Source organism: Amphiura filiformis, chromosome 1 (genome assembly GCF_039555335.1).
Source record: "Amphiura filiformis chromosome 1, Afil_fr2py, whole genome shotgun sequence".
Lineage (NCBI taxonomy): Eukaryota > Metazoa > Echinodermata > Ophiuroidea > Amphilepidida > Amphiuridae > Amphiura > Amphiura filiformis.
The window spans coordinates 8,962,650-8,983,663 of NC_092628.1; the positions used below are offsets into that span (position 1 = coordinate 8,962,650).

The following is a 21,014-nucleotide window of genomic DNA, read 5'->3' on the forward strand; positions in this document are numbered from 1 at the left end:
CAGATTCACCTTCATTTTGGGCTGAAATTTACATTTTTCATGCGCTTCGCGCACAAATGTCTTACTAAAAGTGGAACAAAATATGCTTGGCTCCGTCTAAATATATTGTAATGCTTCTGTCGCAACTGTTGATCTTATTGTAGGCCCCCTGTTTATAAATCAAACCCTGGCCACTTGAGTACACATGCCTTCTTCACGGTGAGTCTGGGGCCTCCGAAATTTTGGCCTGGCCCAGGGCCCCCCAAAAGGTAAATCTGGCTCTGGACAAAGTATGGCCTTGGATATCAATCATGTAACTAACCTTGTGATTGAGTGACTGCAGTCACAGTAGGGGTGTAATCCTCAGACTGGGTGAACGCACACGTCCCATTACACAATGCTGCAATGTCATTAATAAATACTTCAACCTTTGAGAGAAATTAGATAAAAGAAATAGTTGAATGTTTGATGTGAAAAACGTGTGTGGGAGGTATAACCCCTATTACATTACATTACATATACATTTGATGTAGGCCTACTCGATATCCAAAATTTGTAAAATTACATCAAGCAGGCAGTGTATGTTGTGGGTGTATATGTGGGGGTGATGTGTCCATGTGTACACTACAAGATTCCTACTGGGCTGTTTGCAAAGGTGCACTGTCACCAAGGTACTTGGCTGGTACTGTGCAGTACCAGGGGAGTACCAGTGTAGTACCAGTGCAGTACCACTGCTGGTGAGTCCTGTGCAGTAGCAGCAATGGTACTGTACAGTGTGTATAGGTACTCTGTGTGTACCAGTCGGGTACCTTGGTGATGGTGTACCTATGCAGGTGGCCCCAATAGGAATTTTGTTGTGTATGTTATCGCCTTTCAACATGGACGTTTTTACAAAACTTTACATTCCAGTCATCTAACGTTCATTAAACTGGAGCCTGTCCCCAGTTTCCTAAAATTTGAGAGTGTGTGCTCTATTAATGATCGATATAAAAATCAGTCCCCAGTTGATAGATTACAAAAAAACATTTTTTTTATCAATTTTGGTCAAATGTGTGTAAAGCTCAAAATCTTTTTCGATCAGGTGGTGAATAACTAAAAAAACCCAACATATCCACCTTCTAAGGTCCGGGACAGAGTTCCTGTTGGTGGCAAATACCTGTAGGGTGGGTCTTTGTGTGTGTGTCTGTATGGGTAAAAAAGCATTGGGATCTAAGGCTAGTGACACCTCATGCATATTGCCAAAGGGTAATAATAGGCAAATGTTCAATGGAGGGGCATGAAAACTAGCACTGCAGCCCTGTTAAATTGATTTTTCAAAGTAGAAAGTGAATTCCTATTTCAATGCATCTACAGGTGCAGGAAAATTAATGAGTTGTCACTGGAGCTGGAATAGATAATAGTTTGAAACAAAATTATACTATTTTCCACTAGACAAACAAACAAACAAACAAGCAAACAAACAAACAAACAAACACAGCTGAGTAAGTAATGTCTCTTTGGTGACCAATCGCATCGTCTGAAATGTTCTTACACGAATTTTACTGTATAGCATATCATTATTACCTGTGGACTGTCATACATTAATCGTAGAAACTCTCCAGGTATGATTCCTAGGTATGCGCCCTCTTGATGTCGATACACAACAACCTTTACATTATTGCCAGACAACTGAGAGTCATCCACCTAAAACAGTAGAAATAAATATACAGACATATTCTGACTCAAATTGTTTACCTGTAAGCTAAGTTGCCACAAGGCATGTTTGTTAGATTATACATTTTCTCTCTGCAACAAAGCCTCAAAACAAACCTAATTATTTGCACAGAAATATCACAGGTGAGACCTGAAACTGACAGCGGAAAACCAAAGCTCAGTGTCTATCCCAAATACGCACACTCATAAACATCCCACTGAAGAAAACATGAACTGACAAAATTTCCTGAAACTGCTTTAACATTTCCTGAAAATGTGCATTTCCCTATACTTTGTACAGGGATGATCCAAGCAAAATTTCATGAAATCAGAAAATTTCTTGAAGATTTAAATCCCTGAACTGACCCTCAACTGCACAATTGGATCTATTTCAAATGGCCTACAGCATATCGGCCAAGATAACCACACTTTTCTTTTGTACGTTTTCAGTTTCAGTTTTAGTTTTATTTTACTAACAAATCAAAATATATATATAGGCATAAATGATTGAAAATAAGTAATTGAGCTAAAAGTGGGTGAACCATACAGAGCAAGGCTCGATATAAATGGCCACCAAAAATTATTGAATTAAAGAGAACATGTGGGGACTTTTAATGTTAATTGTTTGATATTTTGCATATTTTCACCTATTTCTGCAAGTGATAAAAGACTGAAGTCCCCTTTCCAAGTGTTTTTGCTAGTTTCCTCTATCTGTCTACCATACATAATGCTCTCCAAATTGAAAAGATGCAGTGAGTGCTGGTTCTTACCAATCATTGAAAGCTACTCATTTTAGGTGAATGGAACATGTCCAGGTATGCAATCGAAAAGGTCAATGAATTGACTTGACCTTTGAACCTTACCTGGATGAGTGGTTGGCTCCCTCCTCTAGATGTCCATTCAACATCCCAGGCGTAGCCAGAACATTGTCCAGATCTGACCACAGCCACAATTCCTGTACCAAGCCTTTCAATCTGCCTTTTCATTTTTTTAGCATCAGCATTAGCTGGCACTGAAACAAAGATATCAATTATGACAGATTTAATTTCAACAAAAAATTCACAATGGCTTTTAATTAAACAACGTCGAATTAAAACCAAATTGACATTGGTGAAAAATGTTTCTCTGGCCTTGTGTCTACATTATGTTTTTATACATTTGAGTATACTTACAGGCCTAGTTACTTCCCTTAGTTGCACAATTACACAATTGTTTAAGATATGCGGTCATGCGAGTTAAACCAAGTGGCTGTAAACTTTCCTAGCATCCATAATGGCTTGGGCAGATTGTTTTTGTCGTTATGGTAATATTTGTATAATAAGGGCCAATAATGAATGAATGCTGTCTACCAGGCCTTGTCGTCTTGAGTTTAAAGGCAAGAAGCATGATGCTAGGCAAGTGGTCAAATCACTTTGACTTTAACTCTTATCAATACCAGCAGTAGTCTAACCCACACTGGCATTGCATTATGACATGGACTAGATGTGATTACATCTAGGTCTGCAAGATCATTCATACCAATATGAGAGAGAGTACGCACTGTTGACACTCTCTTTCATTCTTTAAGGCTGATTTATAAAAGTGCAGAACCTTAAATGTAAATTGGACTCAATTTTGGGTAATTCGCAGCGAGCGATATTTAGTGTCTATGGTGAGTGGAAAATCGCTCACTAGAATTCAAGTTTGGGGCCAGCAGTGGCAAGCAAGAGCGATCAAACGGCAAGGCCTAATCTACCATATTGAATTATCATAGATAAAAACCTAAAATAGTATACAAAACAATAATGTCAATTTACTCATACATGTTGTAAGCTTTCTCAATCATCCCAAAAATGATACCTTACATTGGGATATTCAATTTAATATCCACACTACCCCTGTGGAAGATTTAACTAAAGTCTGCCAAAGAGGGAGTATCAATTTTGAACAGAATAGACAATTGGGTAACTTCCATTTGAAATACTCACTCAAGTTGTGGAAGATATAGGTAAAGCCATATAATACAGAGGGAGTATGGGTTCCAAAATGATTAACCCTGACCAATATCAAAAACATACTCCCTCTGTGGAAGATACGTCCAAAATCTTCCATAGGGGTAGTGTGGATTTCAACTGGAATATCCCATTGCGCCTTTGCATACATTTTACACTAAGTGTGCTTACATTATCTGCACTGTTAAATTGTTTATCCTGGTGTTTGCACTCATCAACATACCACTTGACATTTCACGTCATTGCCCGGCAGTATGCGCACGAATTATGGCAATTTCCATTGCTCTTTGCCCTGCAGTGTGCATACGCATCGTAGTTTGCTCCGGGCACATGCATTTTAAATCGCCCACCACATTTCATATAGTACAAGAAAGCCATTGAACAGTGTAGCGGTTCGTTCAAGCATATCGATAGACCAGTCCCTCCCTTTGTTGATAAACAATGATGTCAAGTGGTCTATAGCTTTCAAAATGGCAATTAACAAACCTTGCACTTGCTTTCCATTCCACTTCAAGGTGAAAGATCCTGTCACAGGAGGGCTAGCAGATTCCAATCGTTTAACATTGAACAAAACCGCACCCTCATCCTTCCTCTTCAGATATTTCACCTCAGTGTTGCCGTTGGCATTGTCACTCCGAGAATGCACTTGTGCACCCTGGATACCAAGCAATGGGAAGTTGTGCCCGCACTTAGCAGGTGTCATGGTGATTTTAAAGGTGGAGTCAGATTTGGTGACATTGACATCGGCTACCAAGATGCCATTAGGTCTGGCTGCTGGTTGACGATTCCAATCTGAAAGGGGGAAAAGAAGCTGATTTACATAAAGGTAGGTAGGTGGTCCAATATGGTGTTTTCTAACTTACATATCTGAGGCTTAAAGGTCCATTCAGTGATTTGCTCATTCAGAAAATCAGAAAAATCTTCAAAATTCATTTTTATTTTGCACCTTTGGTTTTGCACCTTTAGATGTGCTAACTTCACGGACTGTTAAATATCAAAAATATAAATTTTTAATAATTTGCCATAAAACTTGTATAATATAGTGAATTTCACAAAATCAGAATTATTTGATATCAGAAGGACATTCCTCATATTCAGAATGCAATTTGATATGTCCGATGTGCTCTCATATCCCACAAAAAATACTGTGCAAATGTTGCTATCTGATCCTTTAAAGCATTTTATACACAATTTCTTTATACTTTCGAACAGATCACTCAGGCCTTAACTGGTAAGTAGTCCAATATGGTATTTTCTAACTTATATATCTGAGGCTTAATCACAAAGGCAATCTGAATTGATCCAACCATTTGAATATTTGAAGTAAAAAAAGTACATCACAATAGTCCATAGAACGTGGCCTATCAATATTTATGCAACAGAGGGAATTCTGAAGATTTCTACATTCCTCTCATCCTTTTTCACAATTGCTCCTTAAATTAGAATTTACTTTTCACTTCAAAAATGGTGTGTTCTCCTAAATCCTCCTGTGTAATCATTGATCAGCCTCTACTGATATAGTCACGGTCATAGCCGATTTGTCCTCCTTCGTCACTAACAAACCATCTGGCGACAATCTCATCGTACGTCTTTTCTGATTGGCCAATCATCATCATCATAAAATGTTAAGACTGAGAATTGGCTGTCAATCAGCACTTGGTTTCAGCGGAGAAGAAAAAAAAAGTATTTTCGTCTCATGCAGCGGTTGATGGACAGCTATGTGGTTACATAAATCAATGGCGCCTCAGTGGCTGCTAAGCTGGCGCATATTTTGCGTTTTGGTATCTACAAATAGTGGGGGGGCCTATGATGTTTAGTGTCACTTACACAAGTCACCTCCTATAGCTAATTGAAAACAGTTTTATTTGGAAATTCATTAACTAATCGGCGATCACCATTTCACGGGTTGTCACCAGACGGTTTAGTGATGGAGGAACACAAACCGGCTGGGACCGAGACAACTAATGCAGTATTGACTTACCAGATTCAGCAAGGGTCGATCGGCCAAGGTACAGGTTATCAATGTAATAGTTGTCTTTCATATTCCCTTTGAGCTCTATCTGTGATATGCGGAATGATGAAACACCACCCTTAGAATGAACCGATGATGTGATGTCATCAAGATTGACACATCTATAGCTCCACCCGTGAGAGACAAGATAATCTCTGCAACGAAAAACAGAACACTATATGATGTTGCATAGTACAATAATACCTGGCGGTGTAAGAGTTGTATCTATGAGTAAGTTGTTCACCATCCGAACTTTTATAATGTTAATGCTTTAGCCATAGGCTTCAACATAAAATGTCAAAGTTTCAAATTATTTTCTCAAAAAGAAGAACCACTTAAGAACCACTGAACCAATAATAGGCTTCTTTGTACTCATTTTAATGCATTTTCCATGCTGATTCCAAATATGGTCATGAAAATGTACAATTCTAAATTTTTTGAATTTTTAAAGAAAATTTGAAACTTGTCGTCTGCATTCAACACCAGCGTGAAGAGGGTTAATGAAACTTATTCACTACCTGTATTTAAGAGTGTGGACTCTTGTTCATACTCTGCTGCAATTGCTTTGCGATGCGGTGCCTTGCCACACTACACCATACAGCAAAATACTGCATTGTGGTACCGCAATAAAGTTAAATATATTTTTACCTTGGAAATGTGACGAGCACCGCGCCGCAAAGCAATTTCGGCATAGTATGAATGGACCTTAAGACCTGCATAGAAATTATGGTTTTTGTGAAAGCACAAATTCACTGCTTATAGTGCTTACATCATAAGATATGCAGTTTACAACATACTTAGACTTACCCTTCCATGTCAAAGATATTCCACGAGTGAGACTCCTCTTTTGCCCTACCATTCTCATAGAATGTTACAGTGAATTTAGCAGATTTGGCCAAGACTCCTCTGACAGCAAAACACAGCTACAAGGAAAGAAGAAATGAACACCAATATAAGGTGATTACTTAGCCTAAAAAGAAAATTGTTTGATTTGCGTAACATTAAAAAAAAAAAAATTAGGGTAGGTCGGTCGGCAATTTTTAAAATTTTTTTTACACACAGTAAATTGCATATGATAAAGGCCTTGGAACTTTTTTGTTTCATTTTTTTAAACTGAACTTTCTTTTTTAATTAAAAAAAAAAGTTTGCCCCAAAAATAAGAAAAAAGTCTAGGGTTGGGCCTATTTTTAGGGTCGGTCGGGTACCGCAATCAAACAATTGTCTTTTTTAGGCCTTAAGGGGCACCATATAGTTCAATGTTCTGTGTACTTTATATCTGCAAAACAATGAACATTTTAAATATTCAATTAAAATAATTTAGGTATATTGTCTGATATAGGGCCGACATGTGACTAATTCCCCTTGATCATGTCACATACACCGTATTTCGTCAAATAGTCGCCCCCCCTCAAATAAATGCCCCCCAACACTTTTTTCAACCAAGATGTTTCAAAAATTCCGATATTTCCATGCTATCTTGTGTAGTAAGCTTACCAAGTTGCTCACATGGTCAATAATAGCAGCAATAAATGGCGAAAATCTGCATCCGAACCCGGAAGTGAACCAAAAGTCAGTATCAAAAGGTCATAGTTCGTCATTTTAGCGTGACTTTTAAGCTTACCTAATGATTTTAACGGGAATTTTCGTGCTAAAAATGACCTCTAATAAACGCCCCCCCTTGGGAAAATGTAACGCCCCCGGGGGCGTTTATTCGACGAAATACGGTATCAAATGTAAAGCTTATTTGGAGGAAAAGTTGCCAGTCCAATATCTCCAAAAGTGAAAAGGTAGACATTATAGGTCATATATAAGTACCTTATCTGCCATTCTAAAATTAAAGGACCCAGGGTTTATTTCCGCTAGATTCTTCAAAGACGTCCTCCCACAGAATGGTTCCTCGTCTGTCACTCCCATTGGTGCATCCTCAAAGGTACTGAAGAGAAAGCCTGACTCTTGTGGCGGTTCACACTTTATGCTGACTAAATCCAGCATGGCATTTTTGACCTAAAACAAACAAATATATATATATATATATATATAAATCCTGGCCATTTCAACAGTGATACTGGTGTTTAAAATACATTATGTGGCCAAACAATGGTAGATTATCCTTCCACATTGAAGCAACAATATTAATAAATTCCACTTAAGAAAAAAAAAGGATTGGCTCATGTTTTGCCTTTGATGTGAATAAACCAAAAGCAGCAAAACATCATCATAATTAACGTAATTCATATAATGAATATGATATTCATCACATGTGCAATATTATACAAATATTGAATGTTTATGAGTATAATGGTCTACAAGAATATTTTCATGAGGTGAAATATGGACCGTTCCATTCAACGAGGATTTGCCAAGTTGAATGGAATAGTTCATTGGGGACATCCTCATTTCGCCAAATGAAAATATTCGTACAAATGAACAAATAAAAACATTCAATATACATAAATTGTATGTCTATATATATATCTATCCAGAGGCACAAACCTCAGCACACTTTGTCGCTGTATCATTCCATAAACCATTAAGTAACAACTCAGGGACTTTCAAGCTTAGGAGCACACACCCTAGACGCTCCACCAATGACCTTCTCAGCCTGGATCAGCTAAGGGAATTTCAAGCTAACTCAATTTTTCCATGAGAGCATACTAAACCACCACCATGGTTCGCACCCGCAACCTCTCGCACTATATAAACACATCAAACGAAATAAGTCCCCCTCTGAACATGTCGTCATAACATTGTAAGGTTTCTTTTTGTACCAATAAAACTAACTTTGAAATAATTATATGACTGTTTACTAAGTGCTGTGTGAAAATAAGAGATTTCCATGACTTCAGGGCTGAATGAGCCTAAATTGAAGGCAAAAACTGCCCTTTTCAAAAGTCACAAAGTAGGCCTATGCTTGTCACAAAAGTTGATTCATGGCTTGTTACTAATGGAAAACCCCATGTGTTTGAGTGCAGTTTAAAATCCTCACCATGTGAACATTTACTGTAATGTGTATCGATTCTTGATCATTCAGCCATGCAAATCCCCTTGGTGCAGAGTTCAGCACAGTGAGTTGTAAGATGGCCAGTTCCATTCCTTGTCCCAATATGCCTTGCAGTTAACAAGCATAGGCCTACTTTGTGACTTTTGGAAAGGGCAGTTTTTGTCTTCAATATGGGTTCATTCAGCCATGAAGTCATGGACATCTTTCATTTTCACAAAACACTTAGTAAACAATCATATAATTATTTCTAAGTAAGTTTTATTGGTACAAAGTTTTACTTTACGATGTTATGACGAAATTTTCAGAGGGGGACTTATTTCTTTTGATGTGTTTAGTCGAACGCCTTATTGATTGGGCTAAATTGACAATATGATATAAGTGCTAAATCCTATGGCCAGATAAAGTCAGATATTTAAGAAAGATGTTTTGCTTGGTTTTGGCAAACCACTTCAACAGTTGCATTACAAGAGGCACATGAAATGGTGAATCATCAGTCAACTAGCCTGGTTGCAGACAAACCCGACCCAAACTTATTCGCACTTAGATTGTAACATCCACCAATTATCCGAGCAAATCCCCAAATTCCATCGGGTGAAGGAAGTTTTTAATAATCAAACATCTAATCACCGATTTTGAAAACAGGAGGAAACCGGAGCAAGCATGGATTGGTATAAACCAAGTGCACACAGTCCTTGGGCATGGTCAGGGCTTGAACCTGGGACCTCAGTGGTGCAAGGCGAGGAAACAACCGCTGCGCCAACTCGCTCTTCCACACTCTCTTTTCTCCCTTTACCGATGAGATTATATTATAGTAAAATAATTTCATTTGAATGAACACAGCTGTCAATACAACAGGTGTACATGGTCTGACCGCCATCTTATGTCGCATATTTCCAAATACAACATGAACGCACAACCTTGGATATAATAACGAAAATACTAACCAATCACAAGTAAGTTGGTATGGTTGGATTCACTTCTGCATTATACACACAGGCGTTCATACAGTGTACGCGGACAATCATCACGCTGTTGGCAGCTCTGTTCAGTCAAATGAAATTTCTGATTCTACCATCAGTGGCATAGATTTCATTTGACATTGAGGAGGGGGGATGAAGGTTGGTGTACAATCCACAAAGTGGTTTGCCTTAGGGTCTGGGGCTGGACAGTTGTGCAACGCATACATATTTAGAACAATCATACTTAACACACTAATTAATGTTTGACACCGATTTGGGCATCTGATGAAAAAATGCCACAGGTATACTACACTGCGCACAAAAATTATCCATACACTTAAAACAAAAGCAATATATTAAAGACATTGAACCTAAATTACCAGACCAAGTAGTCAATAGATGGAGAATTTTGCTCATTTGGCATGATGCAACTTTATTTTCCCAACCTTTTTTCCCAATCTCCAGTTAGTACTAAATGAGTGAGTAGGATTGAACTATGTTTCATTTGGCAGAACTTTAATACTGTTTTAATCCCAAAAAATGAGTACTGTATTTTTTTTTAAATAGGGAAGTAGCATTAAGCATAAGGCTATAATACAGAGTCCAGTCTTTCCCAACCTCACTGTGCTCCCTACCCTTCAATATACATACCTCTAGAGCTGTGGAGCCTTTAGTCAAAATCTGTGACAGTTTACCACCATAACTAATTGCGAAAGGTTCATCATCCGTGATAGCAGTCCCTGGGGATATTTCGGTTACACTAGCAGCCATGTTGTCTGCATCACTTACTGACGCTGCCATCAAAGGAAGGTCTGAAACCAAGATGAGATAAAAAAAACAAACATAATTCTTGACATCACAATACAGGGTGTCCCAGAAAAAATTACCGGGAGAATGAATTTGGACGTAAGTCGAGAAATAGACATCAGAATCCAATAATCTAAAAATCAGCGTGTAGCCCATCTTATCCTGCATCTTATACGCTAATTTTACTGCAATGTGTCAACTGATTGTGCAGAAATGAGTGATTACATAATGCATGCGTCAATTCACTTCATTCCAAGTTTGAAAGAAAGATCATCCAACACAATTAATGCGCAATAGTGGTTAACTGTCAATGGGTCTCATATTTTGTACCATGAAATCCTTTTCGTTCTTTTTAAGTAATCTGTTTCTTGCAAAATATTTGATAAGGTTTTGTTCAAATTTGAAAACCTACATGATCTTGAAAATGAAAGCTTGCATGTAAGATGATGCTCGGTACTTGTAAATATCTTTTTTCGTTAATGTTGATATAAATGTTGCATAAAGAATTCCAGCTGGCTTTAAAAAAATCTCACACACATTAATGTTTTTGGAATATTTCCAAGAAATTGTAATGCAAAGTTTGAATCTTTTAAAACTTCAACATTAATGTTGCATGATAGCAAAAATCACACGTAAAGCTGTAAGCACTTGTTCATTGTCATTCTTGGCTCAAATGTTCTTTGGAAAGTTAAAATATAACATTTGCACAACCTAAAGAATTATAGTTAGAAAGCTTCCAATTGCAGAAATCAAAGTTTTCTTGGACTGTTATTCATCTTCAGTGAAAACAAGAACAACATAACACCGTTGGATTAAAAAATAGATAATGTGGACTAATTTAATGAGATACACAACCTTTAGGAAGCGGTGAGTGCATGAGTATGAAAAAGCGCCTGTTGATCAAACTTGGAATGAACTGCATTGATGCGCGCATTATGTAATTGTTAATTTCTTCGCAACCATTCAACTGAATCAAACAAATTTTCGTATGTGATGCACAATCAAATAAGCTATGCGCTACATTTTAAATTATTTGATTTTAATATGTAGTTCTCGTCTTACGTTCAATTTTATTAACTCGGTAATTTTATCTGGGACACCCTGTATATGTCAGCAAATTTGAACGTGACATGCTCCAAAACCTGATGCATTGTACTGCCCTTCTAGTTCAGGTTTTTCTGTGACACTGGCCTACCCAATGGCAACCTTTGCAAAAATTTCAGGTACTCAATGCCGGGTGAGGGGGGGGGAGTATGGTATTTGAATTATTTTTCGATAGGGATGTGTAGCCCGAGCTTCTGAACCCATACCCATTTCTAAGGGTAATTTTACCGAAAATAGGGACCCATATCTAAGGATTTTCAGGAAATAAGGACCCATAATAATGAAAATAGGAAAAGCATCATGTTTTTCCCACATATAGCACGGAAAAAAATAAAAGGGAGACCCATGTCTAAGGATTTTTGCTTCAAAACATAGACCCATGTCTAAGGATTTTTCATGGAAAACCTACCCATTTGGGTGGCACATCCCCGTATAGTGTTTGTACGCGATTAATCCCCAGGTCTAGATGAACCTCCTTTCTCTTATTTCCTGTTACCCAATGACCCCCTTTTTATTTCCGAATTCAAGTACCAAATGGCCCACCATTTTCAGGTGGTATTTGTGCTCTCCTCAAGAAAAAATGTGATTTCTCAAATCCCTGCTGAAATCAATCCTACCTACCTATAGGCTGTATACCTTTCCTGAGTCGGTAATTTACATGTAGATATTGTTTTTGTTGTATAATGATGAGAAGTTTATAAAAGTATACATTTTCAGAAAGGAAATGATGCAAGGAATCCAACTAGCATAACAGATTCCTGCAAAAACAGTTTTTGAGAAAATTTGATTTTACTTAACTGACTGAAGGAAGGTATAAGGACTATAGTGGGACTTCCCTGCAAGTAGCTACAAGCTACTGCTTGATTCAAATTCCCAAGATGGGCAAATTGGTTTTTTCTTGCAGTATGGCATATGTGACACGATCAAGGGGAATGAGTCGGATGTCGCTAACATTGATTTTGAGATATTGGCAAAGAAAGTGTTGAAATTCTTTTGTTTTCTATTGTTTTCAGCGATTGATAAAGTGACATAAGTGACATAAAAAAGTCGTATCAACTTGGGGTTTTCAGTTTCTGAAAGCTTTAAATGTCCTCTTTAGAAATATATGTATAACTCATTTTCGACCCGGTCGACAAGTGACTCATTCCCTTGATCATGTCACATATGTTTGTACTTAGTGACCCCCTTTTGGCAATCTTGTATAAATGACCATCATTTTTACAGTTACCCCAATGGCCCTTTTTTAAAGTTCCATACTGAATGACTCCATTTTTATTCAGGTTGTGTACTGTGGATGTCCACAGTTGTGAGTCTGCTATTACACATAGATGTCTCAAGTGTTTTATATCATTTGCCACTGCTCACAATCTACATACACATACCGCGACAAAATAACACAAACAAGGAATAAAAAATTACAGTCCAACCTCTCTTATCCGGCCATAATGGGACCAAGCATTGTCCGGATAAGTGAAAAATCCGGATAAGTGAATTACATGTAATCCTGCATTAACTGTCCCAAGTACTGAAATGGTGACAACAAAAGATTGTTTAAATGTGGTGTAATAACACTAAAAGATGGCTTTAGAGTGCTTTTTGCAACATAGATGTCATTCTAAGCATTCAGAGCATAGAATTACCTGTAATAAATCATCAAAAACCTATTTCCCTGTGAAGATTTCACATCCGGGTAACAGAGAGATCCATATAAAAGAGGTCCGGATAAGAGAGGTTGGACTGTACAAGCAAAAATGAAGAATAAATCATCCCTTCTTCAATTCTCAAATAGTGGGTTTTTTTACCTTCATGGACATATAATGTGACATTATAGGTCCAAGTGCTATCATCCTCATCTGATTCTGCAGTGACACTGTATTCTGTGCCATTTAGTGATGATAATTTTCCAAGTTCTTCCTCGACTTCTCCAGCGCTGGCACCGATGGCAATAGGAGCTGTTGATAGCATGATACAAATTAAACAAACTTTAAAAAGTGAGAAATGGTTCTCGAAGTTGATAATATTTAATAGTTATTGAGGTTTGGGGGTGATACGGATTATATCTAGTCGAGGAGCCTGTCACCCAAGCCTGATACAGACTCTGAGACTAGATGTAATCCGTATCACCCCAAATAATCTCACATAACAAAAAAAAAATATTCACAGGAACAATTTTACCCAAACAAGATAATCCTTGTAAAGTTGGCTATTTTATCCAATAAAGCTTGAGAGCTCGACCAGCACAGTCATCTTCCACACCAACTCAAATCTACTGAGACCACTGAAACCCACTTTTCACTGCAAATTTCATCCAGAAAAGCTCTCTGTATTATTTGGAGTGGCAAATCTCTGTGAAATCTGTGTTTCAATACGGACACACCGGCTTTGCAGCCTATTATTGAAGCGCCATGACTGTTATGAAACAATCTTTGCTGTGCAAGATGTCATGCAGAGCCGTGCATGCATATGTCCTTGCTAACATGATACGGTGGGTCGATATGCGCTCAGCAGGTATGATACGAGATATATCATGTCAGTATATTGAGGCGCTAATCCAATGAAAACACGGGAAACTACTTGATGGTATGATAATTCCATATATACATCGTATTCATTCAATTTAAAAAAAATTTTAATAAAATCTTTAGCACTTTTCGAGTACCCACCAGTTTCTTGTCCATCATAGGCAAGCGTAAATGATCCAGACATTTCACAGTCTACCGACTCAACCACCACCTCTTCCACAGTTCCGTTGTCACAATTATCATGAGTCGTCTCATTACAATATACTGTTACATTGTAGGAGGTTGTGGAATCCTCACAGCCTGTGTAAGCAACTGTCACCTGTTGAACCTCCTTAGCACCTTCTATAGACAGTGACTACACAATGAAATACAATAGAAGGAGACACATTGATAAATCTTCATCTCTTGTGTGTGGTGTTTTGGGTGAGTTTTGTTTTTTTCCTTTAGCTTTAATAAAGGTCTGCTCTTGCTGAGTTCTTTCTTTCTTAATTCTTCATTTCTGTCAGGATAAATGAGCCATTGTAGCCATATGTTTTGAGCCAGTTTGACCATAGTTGGTCACTGGGACTATTGACAAATGTCACAAGATAAACTTGAACCAATCAAGGAGGGTATTTATAATACGATCATCTGCAAATGCAAGTTTGACCATAAATAGTTTAAAGCCTAGTCGTAATAAGTTATCAACCAATCAGAAATGCTGTTAGATGACCAGTAGTGTCCAGGGGGTTAACAGTTAACAAATTACATATCACAATGATGTCACCTGCACACATGCATCTGCTAAAGCCAGTGTCTAACAGTTTTGGACTATTTCCAGCCTCAAGAAAGCTATATTGGCCTAATCCATTTAAAATCCACACTACCCCTGTGGACTATTTAGCTGAAGTCTTCCACAGAGGGAGTATGAGTTTCGACTAGAATAGAATAACTGGGTAACTTCCATTTAGAATACTCATTCCAGTTGTGACAGATATAGGTAAAGCCATAATAAAGAGGGAGTATGGGTTTCAAAATGATTAACCTTGCCCAATTACATTTAAAAAACATACTCCCCCTGTGGAAGATATTTCCAAAATCTTCCACAGGGGGAGTGGGGATTTTAATTGGAATAGCCCAATTCGAACACCATTTGATTTAACACAGGGCTAATTAATATTGTACAATTATTTTAAGAAATGCATGAGTAAGGGCAACTTTAAATGCAAGGATGTAAATGGGCAGCATATCAATTTCCTGAAAATCCATTTTGTCCTTGGACAGGTGGCCGAGGGCTTGAACATTTAGGGGGTTTGTCCATGGAATAGGCAGCAGATAACCCCCTCCTAAACATTTGTTTGGCTCTTTTTATGATGAATTATCATCATCCAATTCTAGAAATGCCAAATTTCCGTAACTCCTGGAATTTCGGGAAGATTTACATCCCTGTAAATGCTTATCCTGATAACTTGAAAACTAAAGAAAATGTGTAGTAGTCTGTATCATAAAGTAGATTTTTAAAATTGAAAATTCCTAAAAAAAATTGGACAAATTAAAATGAATTTTCACTTCACTTATGTTAAGGTATCTGAAATTAAACAACACATACCTGTCTCTCTAGAGCCACATCTGATTTCACAAGGATGCGTTGCTGCTCATTAACAGCGCCCTCTATGTCAGCCTTCACAAAAGGCACGTCATATCTCACATAACCAATCTGCACCCAATCTTGACCACCGTATTCAATGTATCGTGCCTCAATAGGATAAGATCTGTTTGCAGTGAGATTGAACTTATTAGAGATCTGCTCAGGAAAACGAGTCCAGTTCCAGCCGGTGTATCGGACGCCTTCAGCAACCATGGTCTATTTAGTAAAAAACAAAACACAATTAGAAATGATAAATCTTTATTACAGTAGAACTACAGTTGAGATAGATACACACATTGGTAAAATACAATACAGAAGAAAAGTGTGTCATGCATCATGGCACCAATCTGTACACATACTTGTGACCATAGACATACCACCTAGACCTGTAACTGCCCATCCCTAACCATGGCAGTAGGTGAAGCCACGTATCCAAGGTGATTTTGGTCGGGTGGTCGGACGCGGAGAAATAAGCGCTCATGTCTGGAACGAAACCCGCGATCGTTTGCGTGATTGCTGCGCCCGTTATCACCAGCGTCAAATGTAACATGTTCTGTAGACGCGAACATGTCTGCTTGTTTGCGTCCGGGTTGCGTCCTTGTCAAAATCGTTGCTAAGCAGTGTTGACTTCACTACGCGAACCAAAGTCATAGGTCTAGGTACTTGTTTGTCTGGGCTTGTGACCACCGATATTTACATGCACATATGTGTACATCCATATCAAAACGATGCACTTGTCGGCTGCTACATGTGTCTCATTTTACATATAAATAGCTAGAAATAAATAGGGCCTACCAGACTCATCTCAAGTGGAGGTCACCTCAAATCATACCAAAATCACTTGATTTAGGACTAGAGAACATATTCCTAAACATACTATGTGACTTGGGGATGATTTGAAGTGAACTCCACTTTAGATGAATCTGGTATGTATTCCTAGTTATTATGTGAAATGAGACACATGTAGCAGCCGACGGGTGCATCGTTTTGATATGGATGTACACATATAATTAAGAAAATGAGAACATGGAATACACTCTTATAACATTTTTAAAGATTATTGATGAATAAAATACAAGTAAAAATATCTGAATTGATAAGGCATTCACACACTGACAACAATTCAAGACCAGAACTATTATGGAAAAGAATGTGTATTACAAAACTAAAAACAAAATCCTGTAAATCAAAGTATTTATTCAGTTTTCATATTATACTCATACATACTTATCATGCAGCGAAGTACCAAACATCTACATAATTCACATACACACAACTTTGTACAGACCTGAAAATTATATACTTTATAGTTCTCTGGGTTGATAGGATAAACAAATTTTTAATCTTTACCCAGAGCAGCCAGCGCACATAACCGTTAAAAAAATAGTGCATCTAGCCAGATTCGAACCGGCAACCTTTGTAATACTAGCACAATGCTCTAACCAAATGAGCCAGAGGCACACTGAAGAAGAGCAAAAGATTTAAATCTATAGGTATTAGGTATGAATGAAGTTCATGCATCAAATGGTGTTCATAAAGACCTGTAAACAAGGACCTACCATTTTGTCCTATCTAACCGGGGATTTTGCACAACCAAATCTATGCTCTAAACCATGGACCAACTTGACTTTTAACTATTCAACCATTGCAATGTCCTTGGTTAATCTGTTTTCTGGTATGCGTCCTCGTTTGAAGGTCTTAATAAATAGCCATCTAACCACGGACGTGTGTATGGTGTTTTCATCGCTTAACCGTAGACTAAAATGGCGGATTTGTTTTTGTCAGACCTTCATTTTTGAGGAGCTCAATTGCACCAGAGCTCCTATAGCTCTCCTAAACAACATTTCATCAGGAGCATGATTTACTGAGCTCCTCACTACCTCAATCCCTATGTTTTAATACAGATATTAAAACAATTTTCAAACATGAAGGCCTGTTTTGTGTATGATATGAAACAGAATTTTAGCCATCAACTGCTGACTGAAATTTTTACACGCATGGTTCGTGGTTTTGAGCAAGTATTGCTCAAATGCATTTAGCATGCATTAGAGGTCTATTGCATCAGTTTGAGACCGAGGACAGTCTTCGGTTGCAGGTAAGTCCACAGTTTAGAGTGAAAAATTTTGTGTGCATCCTTGTTTGCAGGCAAACACTGACGCATGCATACAAGTCATGCATACACTTTTATTCCAATTCATTATTCCACAGTATGAGCACACATCATTCACCAGTTGGAATGCATACACCAAGTACTAAACAGAGTGTCAGGATATTACATTATCAATCATATGATTTTTGTCAGCCAAATGTGAACAAATTACATTGAATTTGAAATCATTAATAGAGTATGACATGAATCTCTCTCTCTCTAGGTGCCATATCCTATGACGTTGGCGATCATGTCATGCCACAATTCTCTGTTCAAGCAATCTCCAGAAGCTCTGTTGCTTTATGTTCAGCCCCCCTTTCTTTTAGCCAGTCTTTCAGATTTGATAACCACATCACTCTCTTCCTGCCTCTGCTCCTTGTTCCTTCTATTCTTCCTGTCAATACTAGGTTCTCAAAACCATCCTTTCTGGGGATAAGACCAAGGAATTTGAGCTGCTTAACTCTGATTTCACGTAACAGCTTCCTGTTCACATTTGCTCTACTTAGGACATAGTCATTAGACACTTTATCAGTCCACGGGATCTTCATCATTCTTCTAAGGAACCACATCTCGCAGCTCTCCAATCTTCTTTTAATGTCTTTTAATGACATGAATACAAATTATCAATGTTCATATTAAAAACACAAAACGTCTTGAATTTTGTTTTTTAGGTCAACCATGAATGATCCTAGCATCTAGGTCTAGGTCCAGGGACACTCCAAAACCAAAAAAAAAACCTTTAAAAAATTGTTGTTGTTTTTTAAATTCGAGTATAACCCCACCCCCCAATTGTGAAAAAGTTTCATCTAAAAAAAAGGTGGGACCAATACGGTATTTTTTGTTTCTTTTGAACAAAATAGGATTTCTTTAATTTGTGAGACACACTCTCATTTTGAAGTCATAGTACCATCATGAAGAATGTTGGTACTTCCATTGGTTTCATTGGATAAAGGAGAATTGTACAAAAACATCATCTTTTTGCTTGTATGGAAAATTTAGAGGCATATAACCAAAGACACCTCAATTAAAGCATCAAGTCATGTTTCAACATGTTTTTGACTTCTGCACCAGTGCCAGCTTATAAGTTCAATGTGCTAATGTGGCCAAACAATTGACCAATAACACATAGCAAGACAGGATATCAAGGCAGGTGCACGGGAGGACATTTATATAATATTGATTGACTTTGAGCGTGCTATAAGAATATATTGCATCAGATAAGAATATATTGTATGAGATAGTAAAATATTGCACAAGTCGAAGACAAGTGCAATATTTTGTATTGAGTGTGATATATTCTTGTGTGGATATCAATCCATAATGACTTTCTTTTTCAAGTTTGCACCAAGCTGAAACATCATGGGTCAAAAGATGTAACTGAATACTTTAAGATGATTGAGTTATGGTTGTTTATTCCAGGTACCTCAGTTGTTGTTTTCTGAAATTCCTTATCTGATATGCTTATAAGCAATGCATTTAGATTTGTCCAAAATGCCCCCTTTTATCCAAATTTCGCAGGCAGCTAGCTACCCCATGTTTTGATGATTTTGTGGTCTGTGCTGTTGGCAGAAAAATTACCCCTTTTCCACAACTGATATAAAATGGTGTGCATGTAGATGGGCGCAGCATATCCGCTAAGTGCACTAAGCATAATGCATGACTGGATGATGTGCATCTATGTGACATTTATGCAAGCGTAAATTGGGACTTTAACTCTCTCCATGTGGGTGTCAAATATCAGTTCGGGGGCACTGCTAATTCAAAGACGTCTCTGATATCAAAGACTCTTCAGTGCCGAGTCACCTGACAGTATCATAATTCAAAGACGTCTCATAAATCACATACTCCCTAGTCTCAAAACCCAGCCGCAAACGATATTGTGAACGTGAACTGGCTTAACGGGAATAATTTTGCGAGTAGGCCTAATCAGCATGATCACAGGGTTGTAGCTAGCCCAAGTGCCTGCTAGCTCCTGCTAATTTTACTATCCAATTTATTAATTAAATCGCGGGCTCGGGATACACTCTTTCTAGTGAACGTGAGAAATCTGATAATGCTAAAAAAAATGTTGCTCTTTTTCATAATTGAGCTTAAATGCTGCAGAATAACATTTTGCAGACTTTCAATTCTCCGGACACATCAAAACTGTTTATTGGTTATTTTCGAGCATATATTTTTTACAGATTTCCAACTGAGCCGCTAATTTTAGTTTTAGGCTTAGGGAAACTGGGGTAATTGTGGCCCCTTTTGCATTTTTACCATGTATTTCTTTAAGTATGAACTGGAGAAGTAAAATTTCTGCATGAGTGGATAGAGGCAATGGGTACCTATAAGATGTGATAAATATAATTGGAAAATATATTGCAATTTGCATAATAATTAACATGTTTTAGGGCCACAATTACTCCAAGCGGGTAATTGTGGCCCCTGAACAAAATAAAGAATTTAAAGAGTATTGTGAATCCAGTTCTTCCTGATAACTATTAATAACATGTTTTACAGTCATTGCGATAATTCTAGGCCATTTGGACTGGTTTATTTACCAGAAAAGGGCATTTTAAGGCATTTTGTAAAATACTTGTTATTATGCTAATTTTTGCATGCCGAAACTGCGGCGGATCTGACTGTTCATTATACTTCCTTGTTTTGACTTGAAAACATACTAAATATGTCTTTTTTTTTTCAATAATGACCCCAAATGGCTCATTTGATTAACATATAACAGATTAATGACCAAAATAGCTTTTTAGGGGGTCAGATGCAAGTAATTTGCTTAAGACATGAACAGGGGCCACATTTATCCCAAGCCCGGTATTACATAATATGCAAATTTAGCTCATTAAATAAACAATTTTTTTATAAAATTGTTATATCAATGGGAACTGTTATGATTACCTTTCATGTCAAACACATACAAAATAGTCAGTGATACAACCAATAAGTACCACCCCTATGAATAAAAAGTGGACTTGCCACTTTTATAGAGCCATTTGCGATGGCGCTCCGCTAATTAGACCCCCTCATAAAAATTTTAATGCTATTTGAATATTTTTTCACCAAACAGTAACATAAAGACCACTGTTTCATACAATACAACGTTAAGTCACCTAGACCAATGCTTAGTATAAAGACACCCTGATAAAGACAAAGGGGCCACAATTACCCCGGGGCC

General features: G+C 37.6%; 1 protein-coding gene across 1 annotated transcript in view; it reads right to left on the reverse strand.

Moving 5' to 3' along the window:
• The window catches only part of LOC140155303 (fibrocystin-L-like), a 30,590-nt gene that overhangs the window by 1,448 nt on the left and 8,128 nt on the right, over positions 1-21,014 (reverse strand). The window contains exons 2-12 of the mRNA XM_072178091.1: positions 15,655-15,909; positions 14,208-14,421; positions 13,347-13,496; positions 10,285-10,445; positions 7,489-7,677; positions 6,481-6,596; positions 5,644-5,828; positions 4,149-4,454; positions 2,535-2,683; positions 1,543-1,662; positions 302-407 (exon numbers count right to left, since the gene is read on the reverse strand). Coding sequence (XP_072034192.1) covers positions 302-407; positions 1,543-1,662; positions 2,535-2,683; positions 4,149-4,454; positions 5,644-5,828; positions 6,481-6,596; positions 7,489-7,677; positions 10,285-10,445; positions 13,347-13,496; positions 14,208-14,421; positions 15,655-15,906 — 1,948 coding nt within the window. The 5' untranslated portion in view covers positions 15,907-15,909. The remainder of the gene's footprint in view (positions 1-301; positions 408-1,542; positions 1,663-2,534; positions 2,684-4,148; positions 4,455-5,643; positions 5,829-6,480; positions 6,597-7,488; positions 7,678-10,284; positions 10,446-13,346; positions 13,497-14,207; positions 14,422-15,654; positions 15,910-21,014) is intronic.